General features: G+C 41.8%; 1 protein-coding gene across 1 annotated transcript; it reads right to left on the bottom strand.

The window, feature by feature from the left end:
- On the bottom strand, positions 1,900–9,059 carry LOC8066931 (carbon catabolite repressor protein 4 homolog 1). Its single transcript, XM_002464586.2, has 12 exons — positions 8,368–9,059; positions 5,703–6,462; positions 4,332–4,418; positions 4,166–4,249; positions 4,008–4,094; positions 3,828–3,914; positions 3,530–3,583; positions 3,363–3,454; positions 3,158–3,272; positions 2,931–3,081; positions 2,639–2,792; positions 1,900–2,193 (listed from the first exon to the last, which is right to left on the bottom strand). Exons 1-11 carry the CDS (start codon positions 8,523–8,525, stop codon positions 2,647–2,649), a joined length of 1,821 nt encoding a protein of 606 aa, XP_002464631.2. The 5' UTR covers positions 8,526–9,059; the 3' UTR covers positions 1,900–2,193; positions 2,639–2,646.

Genomic DNA, 17,810 nt, shown 5'->3' with positions numbered 1-17,810 from the left:
AGTACTTTATCAATATGTCATTTATGTTTGCTCTATGTGTCATGATAGAGCATTATACTAATTTGTGACATGATTCTATCATCTGTATACAGCTTTATTAATTTTCCATTGAGACTTGTCCGTTGGAGGTATACCATGTTCTGTTTTGGACATAAATATATGTTGTATAGAAGGAATTGTCAATGACAAATAAGGTAGCCATTGTGTTATCCAGAAAAAGTTAAATAGTTAACAGATTGTTAAGCTAATCATTATGTTACACTATGTCCAACTTCAAAGGAGTATTTTGCAAGCTTCTCCGAAGATGATAAGAGGAACGGACAAAAGCAATGGTGAGGAGTGATAAGGCGCCTCTTTATGATTTGCCATTCTTGAGACCATCTCTTTTTCTTTGGAGATTTTTCGCCCTACTAGGTACAAGTTGGATTTGAACCACGTATTCAAATGAACTCATACAAAATAGAAAAAAAAAACATAACTTGCCCGTGTACTTTATGCATTGGTATAAGGTCTTGTTTAGTTGGTAAATTTTTTTGAATTTTGACACTGTAACATTTTGTTTGTATTTGGTAATTATTATTCTACTATGAACTAATTAGGCTCAAAAGATTCATGTCACAAATTACAAATAAATAATGCAATTAGTTATTTTTTATCTATATTTAATATTTTTATGCATGTGTTTAAAGATTCATAGAAAATCTTAATTTTTTTGAAAACTCAAGGCTAAAAAAGAACCGGCGGCGCCGATGGCTACGTTGCCAATGGTCCACGAAAGCTGGGCCCACGGCGTCAGTGGCACCGAGAGACTTGCATGCGGTCAAACGTCTGGAATTTTTCTGGCGCGTCACAGGTTTGACTTTTGACATGCCTGCAGACTGCAGCTACAAAGGCTCAGGTCAAGATTTGGCCAAGGCCTTGTTAGTTCCGAAAAGTGAAAAGTTTTCGGTACTGTAGCACTTTCGTTTGTTTGTGACAAATATTATCTAATCATGGACTAACTAGGATCAAAAGATTCGTCTCGTGATTTACAGCTAAACTGTGTAATTAGTTTTTATTTTCATCTATATTTAATGTTTCATGCATGTGCCACGAGATTTGATGTGACGGAGAATCTTAAACTTTTTGGTTTTCAAGGTGAACTAAACCAGACCCAAGCCCTGTCACTGACCGTACAGATGCTTCCTCTCTCTCCTGCATGCCTCTTCTGATTTATCGTGCCGTTTACCTTGTTCAGTTCACAAAGTTTTTTTAGATTTCAACTTTTGTTTTTATTTAACAAACATTATCCACTAGTCTTAAAAGATTCGTCTCATAATTTACAGATAAACTATACAATTAATTTTTATTTTCATATATATTTAATATCTATGCATATGCCACAAGATTCGAAAAAATTTTAGAACTAAACAAGGCCTTAGTAGAGGTTGCCAGCACGTCCGACATCAACATCTGAACTTTGGGTTAATCGCCAACAAACGTGTTTGGTGCCAGTTTGGTCGAAGAAGCCAAGGAGCCGAGCTGTACGTGCGTACGCTGGAGCATCGGCTCTTGGGCAGAGGACATGTTCTGACCAGCGACCAACTCCATAACAAGAGGTGTCACGGAGCCGACAGACGTACGGCCAGATTCCAGTAAACAACAAAAACGCATCACACATCTTAGGGCAATGAGGCATGTTTGGATGCAAACCTGAGCTATTTACCTAGGCATTCCACCTGCCTGTGAGCTGCCTGCCACCGGTTATAAAAATGCCTGGTCAAGCAGATATGAGTGCCATCACCAGCACCAGCAACATGGAAAAGAAAAACAGGAACCGGCATTACATTGGTACAGAATTTAGAGAAGCTGAGGGCTCCTACATCTTGTAGGCAGCGAGCATGGATACAGCCAAGAGGGTAAATCGAACGCGACCACAGTGAACGAAAGAAAAAGAAAGGGTTTATAACCCTTTAAATATTTCTCTCAAGTTTTTTCTTCTATAGAAAGTAATGGTACACAGGGGCAGCTTAATATCACTGAGCTCAAATGTAAGAGGGTAAAATCAATGTTACAAGCCTCTTCCCCTTCCTGAGGCTGCTTCCTAAGGCTGCTTTGCTTCCCCGAGAGCCCTCGTCCCCGCCCTGACTCAAGTTCCCACATGGAACAGTGTTCCACCACCAAGGATGATGAGAATAACCTTTTCTACAAGACCTGGAAAGATTCACAAAGTGTGATGATTTCAGTGTCAATTTGTCACCGCAGAATCAAGGACTTAAACACAGTTGTCGCGAGTTGTGTGGTGAGTGTTGTATATGAAGCATTCTATCTAAGCACATAGCAGAAATTTGGCATGACTTGCAGCATTATTTTTACTCAAGCAAAAGCATGACCCAAAAGAACAAAGTATTATGAACTCCTACAACGCAAATAGTGTCTTCTGTCGACAATGAAATCATTTCTGGTGCAGCAAAAGAATATTGCAAGCACTGGTCACGTAAATGCAGATATGCAAACATACTATTGAAACTTGACAAACACCCACATTGGGAGAAATTGGGGGGGGGGGGGGGGGGGGCAACACACATAAATAATCATTGTAAAATCCAACACCATTCATGTCAACAAAATGACAGCAGCGGTTTCCTTTGTAACATACCTAATGCGTCACCGTCTGATTCTAGGCTTGCAACGGAACTCTGCTAAGAGCGCTATGTGATCTGATGACCATTCAGGGGATGGAAGAGCTGTGTCTTTTCTTAAGCTTTCCTCATCCAAAAGTTCCAATAATGAATCCACGGTCAATGAGTCCGCTGAAAAAGAACAAACATGGCCATCATGAAAAGAATAAGCACAATTACTGACTATAATCTTATTCAAGAAAATGGAGATACAGAAGCTGCAATCGTAGAATAACAGGCTCCACATGTAGTGAGGCTCCATGCACCAACCTGTGTAAAATATGTAATCAAAAGTTCCTGTAAAATCTCTCGTGCAATTTGTGAAGAGTGGTTCATTTGTTGCAGGATCCGTCCTTCTCCGCTGGTGCTCCAGATCATAGCCAACACCTACCATTCTTGCAAACGCAGAGTATGCACTGACCTATGTACAAGCAACACCATTGGTCAGAGCATGACCAGAGCAAAAAGGGTATCAAAACCATGGCAGATTAACTGACCAGAGGAAGCTGATGATTCAACTTGCTTGGAGGGCGTAAAATTCCAAGGGGGTCTATTGCCAGATCTGGATGATGCTGATCAACTTTGCCCATTGCAAGAAGCGCATGTGGAGAACTGAAATGTACAATTGTGTGCTTAGAAAATCATAGTTGAAGCAAAAAAAAAACTGATAAATATTGCCATGATTTTCAAATGCAGACACACCTCCCAGGGGTCGAGTTGAAATCTCCACAGACCAACATAGGAATGTCTGCACTGACAGCTATCTTCTCCAATCCTTTTAGGAGGGTATGAACCTGTAAAAACCATAGTTATCGTTATCCTGGAAAATTGAGATAACAGAGACCACTAGCGAATGTGAACATACAGACCTCCCATAGCTTCACATCTTTTAGGTCTTGATGGACATTTATATGTGTATTTGCCTGCAAATCGAAATCGTTTTGAAAAACAATGAGGCTAGAGACCCTCGTGACAACAAAATTCTATTAGTGTGCCAACAAGAGTGAGGGAAAGGCGTAAATGATGAAAAAAATAGCAATATATGATAGAAGCAGGCCTCAAAACCTAGAGAAAAATGGTAAATATCAATTTTCAACATGAGGAGGATGTTACGCATCTTACAAGCTCTTTGTACACACCAAAAGAAAGAAAATTTTATTCACGTACCACACAAAGGAGCTGTCTTTTACCAGGATTTTCAGCTCCATGATTACCAAATTTGGCTTCTAACACCGCAATTAGTGCAATGTTGTCCTTCAAAGGAAATGGAAAAAGGGACATTATTAAAAACTCATAAATAGAACTAATGACAGGAAATATAAAATAATGTTTCATTGTTTTTCTTACTTTAATCAATCGACTTAAAGCCACTCTTTTCTGAGCAGCAGGAATAATTGCATCTGTTAAAGACTGTGCAGCCTTATTGAACTCAACCTACACAAGCAAGTGCAAGAATTAGATTGGTGCAAATCAGCCAATAACTACGAACCCAGAAGTGACCGTACCTCGTATTTTTTAACATGTGAAAACTTGTCTCTGCGGAAAAAAGTAGCACAGCCATCTATGGCCATAGGATTTCCAGAATACACCTGTGATAGCAAAGGAGCAGTATCAAACTGGACAGTAAAAGGTACCAATCAAATTAACCAAGTAAAAGAAACTCGAAGTTACCTCAGTTGTCCTTTTCTTGTAAAGCGCCTGATATCCATGTTTATCAAGCTCAGGTGAAAAAAAATCTTCGAAGTGGTTTACTTGTACCTAAAAAAGGAGGATTTAGATCTTGTTTTGATGAACATAGACACTATTGATTATTGAATTTAGCTTATTTAGCTTAACGAAAGATTCCACCAATTACTCGCTTCATTCCAAATTGCAAGTCATTTTAGCTTTGTTCTAAGTCAAACTTCTCTTAGAGCAACTCCAATAGCTTGGCTATTTTTATTGTGGAGGCTATTTTAGAATTTGTATAGCAAAAAGTAGGCTCCAACAAATGTGCTATCTGGTTTTGTAAAATAGAAAGTTGGCTATCCCTTGATTTTTGGTGGCCATATATAGCCAACCAATGACATTAACTATCTGATTTTATAAAATAGCAAGGCTGTTGTGGACCTCTTCTTTATTTAAGAAGTTTTTTATTTTACAAAATAGCTAAATAATGGAGTTTGGCTATTAATTTTAGCAAAGCTCTTGGAGTTGCTCTTAGTTCTCTAGCTTTGAGAAAGTTTATAGAAAAATACAAAAACATCTATAACTACAAACTAGATTGATTAGATACACCATTAAATATATTTCGATAGTGCATTTATTTGAATACCTTAGATGCTAATATATTTCTCTATAAACTTGGTCAAAGTTAGACAAGTTTGACTTATGATAAAGCTAAGGGCATGTTTGGCCTGTGCCTAAGCTCGCCAAGCCACAGCAGGGACGGCGCCAAGACTACGGCGGCTGTTTTCCTCGCCGCGCTTTTGGCAGGGTGTGGCGTAGAAAATGAGCTACGGCCCTGTGCTCACGCCGCGGCATGCCGCAAGTGCGGCACCCAACCAAATGGCTGCCGAAAGTCCGAAACTGTGGCGCGGAATGTGCAGCACGGTGCGACGAGGTGCGGCCACAAACCAAACGCGCACTAAAACAGGTTTTTTGGAATGAAGGGACTACATATTGGGCTTAGCCTTTCTTTGCATTATACTCCATGAAAAAAACTAAGAGGCCAATATTGCGAAGTGCATAACATAAATGCAAGCAGATTAAGAAACCTCTTGGTAATGTACAAGCAATCAAGCATATAATGTTATGCTACCCGAAAAAGCTGGCAAATATCATAAGTCATAACCAAACTGAACTTAACAAGCAGAAAAAGTTAGTTCAGCAACTTTGCCAAGATATCTAAAACATCATTGTATAGTACTACCACTCCTACGTCCATTGGATTGCATAACTCTAGACTTTCTTAATTTACACAGTAAAACATATCCATCAAGAAAATAGAGAAAAAGGTTGCCAGCAAAAATAAATTTGATAGTTTAGATTCGAATATGATACCTCCTGAAGACAGATGATATCAGCATGATAACCAATAATTTCACGCAACAAATTTTGTCTTCTATAAGTCCAGGTAAGTGCCCATGTTGGGCAGTAACTATATGCATCACTTGTAGCATATGCATCAGCAAGAATATTGTAAGATAACACAGTGAATGTCCCCAAGGACGAAGTTTGGCTGTCTAAATCCAAGTGACCTAAAACATCCCCATTCACTTGGATAAGGCGACGAGGGGTAGGAGTTGGCGCAGGGATTACACGTGATGTCATAATTGAGGTAGGAGGTCCAATTGGAGACCTTTTTTCTGAGTCCACAGCTACACACTCAAATTTTAGTGCATGCCCAATATCATCAGCAGTTGGTGTATATGTTCGTAAGCGTCCAACTTCAAACCAAGTTTCTCCAGAATTTTTATCAGTGCCTGAGGGATACAAAGGCACAGGTCCATTGTTAACACCAGGGCTTTGTCCAAAATTTGACAAAGAACCAGATCCAGCAGTACTTAGAACCCCAGAACCACCGCTGCCAAATCTGCCAAATAACTCCTCTTCTTCAGCCCCATTTTCATTTAGGGCACTACTGGCTCGTTCATGCAAAACTTTGTGGTGCTGCCATGCATCAGAGAAGCATTTAGCTGAACAGTGGTAGCTCTTAGCAACAGGTATTTTTGACTTGAGACAGCCGAGGCACTGAAGCGTTGCCTGTTCCATTGGATGCACACTGCAGATAGGGACTTTCCGATCACTCTGTATGCGGTACCTTCAAGAAACAAACCAAATCAACAAAACCACAATTAGACATACAGAAAAATTCAAAAAAATCCTGAAAAATCAAGAGGCCCTCTAAGGAGCTGATGTGTTGCAAGTATGAGCTCATTGAAATTTGGTACCATCAGCTCAAAAACCAGTTTGTCAGGACAACTTGAGTATGCAATATTTTGGTCAACATTGCACAGGTGGCAAGGTGTAAATATGTTAGCTTCAAGTCAATGCAATGTCTCAACTGCCTGTGTGTGTGTGTGCGCGCGCGCGCATGAATTCTATTTTAATTCATAGTACCAGAACCAGCTGATTTTGATCCTGCCATTTTTTAATCAAAATATACATAAGTTAATAAACATTCTCTATTTTAGGCGTTACGAGCGTTACTTCAGATACCAAGACACCAGCGCACAACACGTCCGAGAATTAATTTAGCATTGGGTGCCGTGCTCGTGTTTGTTTTACATGCCACGTCACCCGAGCTGGATGGATTAGTTTTCACATTTGCATGCATGCATGTGATACAACTAGCACTGGTCAATCCAGTGCAAAAGCACACTTCTGCTGCTTCGAGTGCTGTGAAACACAAGTTAATACGTAGGCTTCAAGAATTGATATCATATTAAACGTACTTTGGAGTGCGAACACAGTGATATGAATCGTTACAACAAACTTGCATATGATTTGATTACTTGAATACTTGTTGTACAAAATTAAGTAGTTTCCTATTATTAATAACTTTCTCAATTTGCCTATGACAAAAAAGGTTTTATGTTCACGAGGATGGCTAGATTTCTTGAAATGGATGGAGTACAAAAAGAATCAATTACGCATGAGATTCCCCCAAGTAAAGTGGAATCAAAAGCCCAGAATGAATACCAACCAAAAAAACATGGTTGCGGGTTAAATCAATAAAAGTATTTGCTGCAGAACCAAGCACCACAATAGAAACAGGTTAAGGTTAAAGTCCAGACCCAGGATTGCCACAATTGAGGTTCAACTAGTCAAGTTAACGGTGTGTTTACTTCAAGGAACAACCCACCCTATAGAATCATATGAACCATAAGCTTGTGCTTGAGTAGCGAAAATGTATAACTCAATTCACATCAACTCTTCTGACAAAGGGAGCAAATTGCTTCCACTATTGGGTCCTGATAGAAATTTTAGCTGGATGACCTAAAGCCAGTTAGACAGTATTTAGTAATGTGCCAACTATTGAGGTAAGATGTATTAAAAGGCAAACAGTGCAAAATAAAATTCTTGTGATGACTCCTATCTAGATGTCTATGGTTCTAACTTCTAACCACATATTTTTCAGCTTCCAACATTCAAAAAGACCTTAAATCAGATGGCTTGTTAAATTGTCCATCGAATTATACGCCTACTAGCTGCCCCCGTCCGCAACTCCCCATCTAAGACTGACCTTAAATCAGATGGCTTGTCAAATTGTCCATCGAATTATACGCCTACTAGCTGACTCCGTCCGCAACTCCCCATCTAAGACATCTGATGAACTATGGTTCCATTCGAAAACAGGTATCAGCCAGTTCTGTTCCCAACTATGTTCGAACCTTAAAATCTGTCTATGTGACCTATCTAAACTGCAAGCAGCAGCATATTTTAGACTTGCCCTCTTCACCTAAATATTAAGAGAGCTTCTGCATGGTTAATAGCTGTGATAGCACATTCATAATTCTAACGTGCCCAAATTGGTTGAATAGATGCACATTCTCATCATGAGTTTAGCTATTGCTCGAGCATCTAGGTATCTGGTAAGAAACCCTAAAATCAGTCAAAATTCACTACCACAAGCAAACAAACGACAAATGGGCAATCCAAAATGACGAAATGCCATGTCCTACCAACCAAGATTGGAAAATTACAATCGAAAGTAGCTGCTTACCATCTGTACCGCATGAACTGGCCATCAGCGGGCGCCGTTTCTGGGACATCCTCGGTGGAGACTGCACCGTCGGGCCGTCGCAGTAGCACGTAGGGCGTGATCTCGCAGCCCACGATCGGGATCTCCGACGGCAGGTGCACCCGGACCACGCTCAGCATCCTCCCTCCCTCCTCCCCTGCTCCCTTGTCCCGAGCCCCAGCCCCAACCCCAGCCCCGCCGCTGCCTCCTCGACCTGTCTCTCCCTGCAGACACAAGCCCTAGATCCCCCACCGCTAGGCGGATCCGCCATCAGCTGCTGCCGCCGCGAGCCGCCAGCGTTGCCTCCCCCGATCCAAACACCCGCGCTCGCGCCTGCTCCTACACGAAACCCCAGCAGACAGCGCCAGTGTCAGGATCCCGCCGCGCCGGCAAGGTGGAAATGGGAAATCCGGGCGGGGAGCGAGGCCTCGCCTGTGGATGGTTCCTTGAAGGTTCTGGAACGTTCTGGAGACGCCGGGGGCGGGGGCCTGGAAATGATTGTTAGGGTTTGGGTTTTGCTCTCTCTCTCTCTCCCTCTTCGTCGCACTCTGTTTTCTCTCGCTCGCTCTTCCTGTCTGGCTGTCTGTGTGTGCTCGCGTCGCGGTTGGACTCTGGAGTTTCAGTTTAGGAGTGGGTGCGCGTTGGAATTTTGGGTTTCTTCGTGTGGCGCTGCCAAGGGCCGCCCCTCTGGGTATTTGTAGATATGGAAAATGGTAGGCGGCACCCGGAAATAGGGTATCCTGTTTCTGTGGGTGGGCAAAACCAGCGAGTTTTCCATGTGTGGGTCGTTGACAGCTCAGCTCGACGATACGAAAGATGTACAAAATTAAAGTTCTATGCTTCTATTTAGGCCTTGTTTAGTTTCCAAAAAATTTTGCAAAATTTTTCAGATTCCCCGTCACATCGAATCTTTAGACGCATGCATAGAGTATTAAATATAGGCGAAAATAAAAAAAACTAATTGCACAGTTTGGTCGGAATTGACGAGACGAATCTTTTGAGCCTAGTTAGTCCATGATTGGACAATATTTGTCAAATACAAACGAAAATGCTACAGTGTCGATTTTCTAGAATTTTTTGGAACTAAACAAGGCCTTAGGGCCGCTCCATGTTAAAAGCATATCCCTAGGGTACCTAGTCCAAACACTTAAACACCTAATTACTTAATTCATTAATAAAAAATAACTAATCAGACACAGTTTAAGTGGACTGACATGTGAGATGCACAAAACTAAGATCCTACTATTTCCATCCTAAACAACTTGCCTTTATATGTGTTGTTTGGTTCCATAATTGCAACATTAACGCAAATGGAAGGGTTCCGCAAATGGCAATATAAAGGAAATCATTAATTACTAATTTTATTTGGTTTAGTCACTATCTTCCGCAAAATGACAATGTAAAGGGAATCATTAATTACTAATTTTATTTGGTTCATTCATTGTATCCACCATCGGACGTAACCGGCGCGTTGAATGCTTGTATCTGTTCCCGCTATCCGATTGCATGGTCCTCGAAACAAACAATAAACAACACAAGTAGTTAGCAAAGTGATCGGATCATATGATATACGAGCCAACCAAAAAGCATGATGGTTCTAACTAAGTCACATTGTCTTAATTTTGACTAACCTTTTATAAAAAATATGATATTTATATTAACAAAATAAACAAACATAAAATTCATCTTTTAACATATACAATATACCTATTTAGAACTTATGTATATTAGAACTAATTCCCATAGCATTTTCTAACCGCAAAACACGTATCTATCTCTATCTTTACCTTTATATTCTTATCACATATACATCTCTATCAACTCTTTAGCTATGGTTTATATTTTTTCTATTTAAAATATATGCAAGGTTTTATGGTTGTCCTTATTCATTTTGACGCCTCTCCCAACATCATTTTTTTCTCCTTAGCTTTCATGTCAGTTTTGCACGTGAAACAAAAAAATTATTTGTTGTCATTCACACATGTTTTTGTCACGCATCTTATTTAACAAAAAATCATCTCGGTATGTTACTTCCTCTAAAAAATAAAAATGGAGAAAAAAGTCAGTGCTAACTACATTAGGTTATATCGTCTATCTATGTCACCGATTCCATCCTAGCAGAAAGAATCAGTGTGGTGACAATCCATGAGAAGATAGAAATCAATGTCAGACACACTACTTTGGCTTATGTTTCACAAACCCTTAGCCTTCAATCTAATCCACAAGATGAATATGGGTACACATATCTTCGTACGTTAGCATCATAATTTTATTATTGTTACTTGACTCTTTTAGCTAAAAACAAACGTTTGGTAGTGCACATATCACCACACAAAGATGCAGTAGCTCATTCAACCTAAGATGACATGTAAGACGCACAAAACCAAGATCCTAATATCTTCATCGTAAACAACTTAGCTTTATAGGTGTTGTTTGGTTCATAGAAGCAATGTTAACGTAAATAGAAGGGTTGTGTAGTGGAAATGTAAAGGGAATATTTAATTACTATATTTGGTTCAGTCATTGTCTTTGTCTGTTGCAGAGCGTGAGCGTGAACAATTTCCAACCATCGGGCGTAACCGACACATTGAAGGCCTATATCCATTCACTCGCTATATGATTGCATGGTCCCTGAAGCAAACAATAAACAACATAGCTAGCAGTTTGATCGGATCACACCAATAAATGAGCTAGCCAAACAACGTGATAGTTCTATCTAAGTCATGCTATCTTGATTTTGACCAAGCATTATAAAAAATATGATACTAATATTACCAAAAATAAATGACATTAAATTCATCTTTTAACACATTTTAACATTATACCTATTTAGAACTTATGCATATTAGAACTAATTCCCGTATCATTTTCTAACCCCAAAACACATATCTATCTTTATCTTCATATTTCTATCTCATATAAATCTCTACCTACATCTATAGCTATGGTTTACACTTTCTCTATTTTAAAGATATGCAAGGTTTCATGGTCGCCCTTATCTATTTCGATGCCTCTTCTAACATCAGTTTTTTCTCTTTAGCTTTCACATCATTTTTGCACGTGAAACAAAAAAATTGTTTGTTGTTATTCACACATATGTTTTTTCACGCACCTTGTTTAATTAAAAATGTCTTTAATATGTCCCCCCTCTAAAAAATAAAAAATAGAGAAAACAAATCATTGCTAGCTGTATTTTAGGTCAGACCACCTACCTATGTCACTGATTCTAACCTAGTAGAAAGAATCATTGTGGTCATGAGAAGATAGAAATCAATATCAGGCACACTACTTTGGCTCATGCTTCATAAGCACTTAGTATTCGATCTAATTCACAAGATGAATATGAGAGTACACATCTTTTCATACGTTAGCATAATTTTATTATTGATATTTGACTAGCCAAGCCTATTTTTGCTAAAACAAACATTTGAATTAGATCGGGGAATCCTTCCAATTAACCAATTAAGAAGTTAAGCTCGTTGCTTTTTTTTATTTTACCAGAATTAGAGCCAGGCTCTATCCATTTATTCACTAGACCCAGAAAATCAATTTCTTTTTTTTATAAAAAAAAAGAAATTGATTTTATTACGACATGCTATTTTTTCCATTCATTACCTTTGAGGATCAGTCGTGGTCTTCTAGACTCTACCAAAAGTCTGGACGAATTTGTTGCTTCATCCAAATGTGTAAAAGATCATAGCCGCACTTAAAAGCCGAGTACTCTACCATTGAGTTAGCAACCCAGATAAAATAGGATCTCTTAGATACGATCAAAATCTAAAAATCGATGAAATTACACCGGACGCTCCTGTCAAAACATTGAATTAGCAAGACATCTGTTGATGCAAAGACTGATCTGCAAATACAAAGGGCTAATACCCGATTTAAACGTTAAGGCGTGCCAGCCGATTTGACCTTGCTATCGGCAAAGGTGATAACTCGAATACTTTAGTCCTGACAACAGCGATGCGCCCGGATGTCACGGCTAAGAGGTACTCACGCGGAACTCGAGAATACGCCGAGCTTAAGTCGACGAATTCTTAAGAACTCGTAGTAAAAGAGAAAAAAAATATGACGAAGTCGTCGAAAAGTAGATGCTGGAATATGAGTAAAAATGTGTGTTTGATTGATTGATTATTACAAGGCCCTAGGGTTCATATTTATACCCTGCTCAAAGAGCTACAACTAAACACCACTAGAATTCGAATTCCAAATTACACGGAATCCGTATACAAAACGACTTAAATAAATAAGGAAATAACAAAGCTATCCTCCGTGACGAACTAAAATTCATTAAACCGATCAGTGGTTTCCAGACTCCTCCTCCATATCATCGGCAGACTCCTTGCCATGGTCATCGGTAAATTTCTGGCCATGGTCATCGGCAGACTTCCCCATTATAGCCATCGACATAAACACATTACTGCCTACAGACTTAGTCACATCCGACCTCTCCTTCATCGGCAACCATCCTCATCGGCAATTCATCTTTGTAAATAGTATACTGCTACCTTATCCTGCCATCCTGGACACGTGCTCAAAAACGGTGTCAACACATGCCCCCCAATTTCGGAGTATAAAACTATTAATGCTCCGAAATTCTCTGCAGTAATGATGCCTTTTTCTCGCAATTAATGCTCCTAATCTGGTAACCGACAACCTCAATCTGAACAACTCTGATCCTATTCTCCCACAGATTCCTCGAAATCCCCGACTTCCTAAACGGGTATTTCTCTCTCAACCGTACATCGGCAATAATACCGTTACAAAGATCTGCCGATATACTGACCAGGACGTTTGTTCAAACGGCTACCTCCCCTTTATTCGCCCATCGGCAATATGACCGTTATAGAACGCTGCTAATGGACCGACCAGGAGATCTCGCACAGTAAAATATCTTCAGATAATGACCGCTTCCCGTCAAATCGCCTGCGCAATCCCTTGATTACCGTGCGAACAGTTACCATATCTACCTGAGTACCCTCGGATTTCTCCTAGGCGGCAAAGAGATAAGTCAGATTTGCCCTTTCCCATTTTATCCTATAAATAGTTCCTTCTCGGGTACTCCTTCCCTATCACATCATTCCATCACCCAAGTTTACCTTCCCAGCGGCGGCGCCATTCGAAACTCCAAGACCTCCGACAAGCACTCCTCCTCATCAACTCCGGCGCCCTCAAACGCTCTCTTCGCGGCAAGATGGCCATTGGCTTCGTCGTCCCTGAGGTCAGATCTCCATCTCGTCTCCTGTATTTTTCTTCGTATCCCTGTTCATCCGTAATTCATTTTACTGAATATCTTCCTTTTCCTTTTCTTTGTATTTCTTTTATTCCCCAAAACACTAGGAGTTGTCCAATAAAATTGTCATCCCCACCGATCAACCACACCTCCAATGTCTCGGCCCTCTAGGGGATCCAGATCCAACTGACCTTATCAATGCAGAAACCAACAGGATTCCCTTTAGAGCCGAAAATTTTTCTTTAGATCTATGGAAAGACACCTTTCGCTCTTGGCCCAGCCCTACTACAGGGTGGAAAGACTGGTTCTTGAGAGTCAGCAACTCGAATGAAGTCCAGTGGGGTGAAAGGAAACTAGCCCAATGCATCAGGCTATCTATTGCCGATATGCACAAGAACGAGTCACTGTTGATAGCTGCGTCTTATTTTTGGTCAGATACCCTTAATGCTTTCGTCTTTGGCCACGGCCCTGTTTCTCCCACTCTTGCCGATGTAGCTATGCTCACTGGTCTAGACGTCTCTTCTGCCGATAGCACCCACTTCTTTGATACCGCCCCTAGTGCCAAAGTGGAGACTCGCGCTATCGGCGGTTGGTCGGGGTACATTCAGAAGTACCGTGGGAAGGGGCCTGTCACCATAAAGGAACAAACCACCTTTCTGAACATGTGGCTGGACAAGTTCGTATTCTGTGGTCGATCGGCAGGACCGACTTCTGTCTATCTATCGGCAGCAGAGAGACTGGCTAACGGTGGCCAATTTCCTCTCGGCCGATACCTGCTTGGCGCTGCTTACCATCTTCTCCATCAGGTAGCTCAGAAACTCCTGCTTGGTCAGTCTATCGGCAACTTGGGAGGTCCCTGGTGGTTTATTAACATGTGGCTTAATCTGCACTTGCATAAGCGCCTTGACTTCAACTTGTTCACACAGCATTTCCCAAGAGATATAGCCGAAAATCACGTGTTGGGCGAAGAGGAATCGGCAACACGTGCCCCCCTGAACTTTGGCGAAGCTGCCATAGTTCTACCTGGTTCAGGGAGTAATCCGGATCAGATTGGCCAGTTTTTCCAGACTCTGTATGAGGGTTTAGCCAGAGATGAACGACCATGGTTGGCTTATGATGACCCAGACAGCATGCTCCCTCTAACCTTCAATCCATTCGATGAAGCCCTTGATAGGGATAATGAGGTGATGATGGCAATTGTGACTCCCAGAGCCATACCAGTGAATTTCTTTGGTAGCACAAAAACCTCTCTCCAAACCTATGAATTTTACAATCCATCGGCCTTAGCCCGTCAGCTAGCTTTCGGCCAGTTGCCGATTGCACTTCCTTATGCCGATGTGATAAAACCCAGGGAGCCCATCGCCAACTTTCTCGAGTGGATCCGAGTAGCCCAGCTACCACCAAATGCCGATACAGATGTAGACTTGTCAGAGTGGGTTCCGGCCGCCTTCATTACCCAGGCGTACAAACTATGGTGGGCAGAATGGAAGGAGCATCTGTTCTGCAAATCAGCCTCCTCGTATCGCGGCATGATTGATCCCGAGTACCAAGTTCCCGATGACGCTGTAAGTATTCCAAACCGATATTCCATTTTTTTTATATATCGGTAACTCACCTTCGTATCCCTTTGCAGGTCGACGACATCCCTCCATCGGTCAGCAGAAGTGGTAAGCCGATTGACCTGTTTCCATCAGGTCCAATTTCCTCAATCGGCCACAACGCTCCCACTCTGGCTGCCATCGTGCACCGGGGTGTGCGCCTCAAGAAAGTTACCACCAAGAGGACTCAAACATCATCAACGGTAGCCGCTTCCACTTTGGCACAAGCTTTCAAGGCAATTTGTCAACCCATTTTTATTCATACCAATCACTCTTATATCGACTGCATTTATACTCATAAACTTTTCTTGTCATTGCAGCAAACCAGTGCATCGGCAAAAGCCACACGCCAAGGTGCCGATGCCCCCCAGTCCAGCCAGCCAAAGAGGAAGGGCGCCAAGAGTACCAGGGCCGAAACGAAACGCCAGAAAGTGGCAACTCCCCCTCCTCCTCCGGTATCTCCAATTCCGGTGGAGTCTTCCCCTTCTTCTCCAGACGTCCAGACACAGCAAGCACCATCTCCCCAACCAATGCAGGAAGCACCACAGATGGAAGAACCCCAGCAGGAAGAACCTCAAACAGAAGGTACATCAGCTGACGTGGGTGAACAAACAACTGGCCCGACAGGTCCAATTATATCATCGGCGGTTCCTCCGATTCAGACAACTGCTGTTCCTCCTCCAGGTAACATATTTCAACAATACTTCCGCCGATAAACTTATTCTCATTTAGTCTCATAACCCTTCCTGTCTTCTTTCAATCGATATCGTCCCATCGGCAACCTTAGCCGATCAACCTGCATCTCCATCGGCATCTTTCAGACAAAGGCAGGAAATAGCCTTAAAACAAGTAAGCCACCCAACCTTTACCAGTATTATTTGCCGATTCTCCGAGTATGAACTAACTTCGCTCTCCCTCCCAGGAACAAGATTCTCCCGACAGCCTGTTCTCCTTCGCCATCGATCTCTCTGAGGAAGAAGGCGAAGAGGCAAGCTCTTCTCAGACAGTTGGCATTACATCGGCAGAGATCAGGACCAGACTGGAGGAATTGTCAGCTATCCTTCACCAAGACACAGCGCAGTTGGTTGACGACTCCGACCCTACCAAGACCCTGTTCAGAACTCTCAGAGGCCAAATCCCAGCCGATGTCGAAGAAACCCTTTTCCAAGCCGCTCATCTGGAGAGTCGCCAGCTGCAGTACCAGAGAGCTTCTCGGCGTCTTGCCGATAGAGCTGCTCAGACTCAACTCTCTGACGAAATGAGGAAAGAGAAGCTCTTGACCGATGAGAAGCACAAGAACATCGGCATCCTGAGATCCTCAGGAGACGCGCTGAAGCAAAAAATATCCGATCTATCGGCAAGAAGAGAATCCTTGTTGGCAGAACTCAAGGAAGTGGAGGACGCCTTATCCCAAGCTCAACAGGAAGAGAGCCAACTGCCAGAGACCATCAAGCTTCTTGAGCACGAGCGAAACGTTCATGGTTGCAAGGCACTTCAACTGAAGAAGAAACTGAAGCCGATAGAGGGTTCTGCCGATGATGACATTAAGGAGATAGAAGCAGCCAACCAAATCCGGCTACGTGCTATATCGGCAATCCAGGCACTGCTTAACACATAAAGTTTTCATCGGCATCATATCTGTGCTTCCCTGCTTCCTCAGCTTTTAGTCTAGCCGATAGGACTGTTATCGGCATCCTTTGAAACATTAAATCCATCCCCAGATACACTTTAATCCAGCCGATAGGAACGTTATCGGCATTTAAACTTTCATGCATCGACCCATATGGTAGGGTGGTACTTCTTTAAATACTTGCCGTTTAATACTCTGGGAAATTCAACTCCTTCGAGAGTTTCTAGAATATAGGCATTACCAGGAGCCGATCGACTTATCCGATAAGGACCTTCCCAATTAGGGGACCACTTTCCAAACTTCGAACTTTTAGTCCCGACTGGCAAAATTAATTTCCATACCAAATCCCCATCGGCAAACTCCTTAGCCTTCACTTTCTTATCATACCATCTAGCAACTCTCTTCTTATTTTCTTCTATACTCATTAAAGCTTTTAACCGATGCCCTGCTAGATCATCCAATTCATCGGTCATCTAAGTGGCATAATCATTGGCAGTTAATTGATCTTGAAAAGATAATCGCCTAGATCCAGCCTTAATTTCCCAAGGCAACACCGCATCATGTCCATACACCAATTGATAGGGTGACACCTTGGTTGATCCATGACAAGCCATCCGATAAGACCACAATGCTTCATTTAATAATGTATGCCACCGCTTAGGATTTTCTTCAATCTTTCGTTTAATAAGCTTGATAATTCCTTTGTTAGACGCCTCGGCCTGCCCATTGGCTTGAGCATAATAAGGAGAAGAATTCAACACTTTAATCCCCATACCGATTGCGAATTCATCAAACTCCCCCGATGTAAACATAGTGCCCTGATCGGTAGTAATCGTTTGAGGGATCCCAAATCGGTAAATAATATGCTCCTTCACAAAATCAATCATATTGGCCGATGTGACTTTCTTCAGAGGAATAGCTTCAACCCACTTAGTGAAATAATCAGTGGCAACCAGAATGA

This window comes from Sorghum bicolor, chromosome 1 (genome assembly GCF_000003195.3).
Source record: "Sorghum bicolor cultivar BTx623 chromosome 1, Sorghum_bicolor_NCBIv3, whole genome shotgun sequence".
Classification (NCBI taxonomy): Eukaryota; Viridiplantae; Streptophyta; class Magnoliopsida; order Poales; family Poaceae; genus Sorghum; species Sorghum bicolor.
Note: the sequence above shows the minus strand (reverse complement) of the source record. Positions and strands in the feature narration are given on the sequence as shown.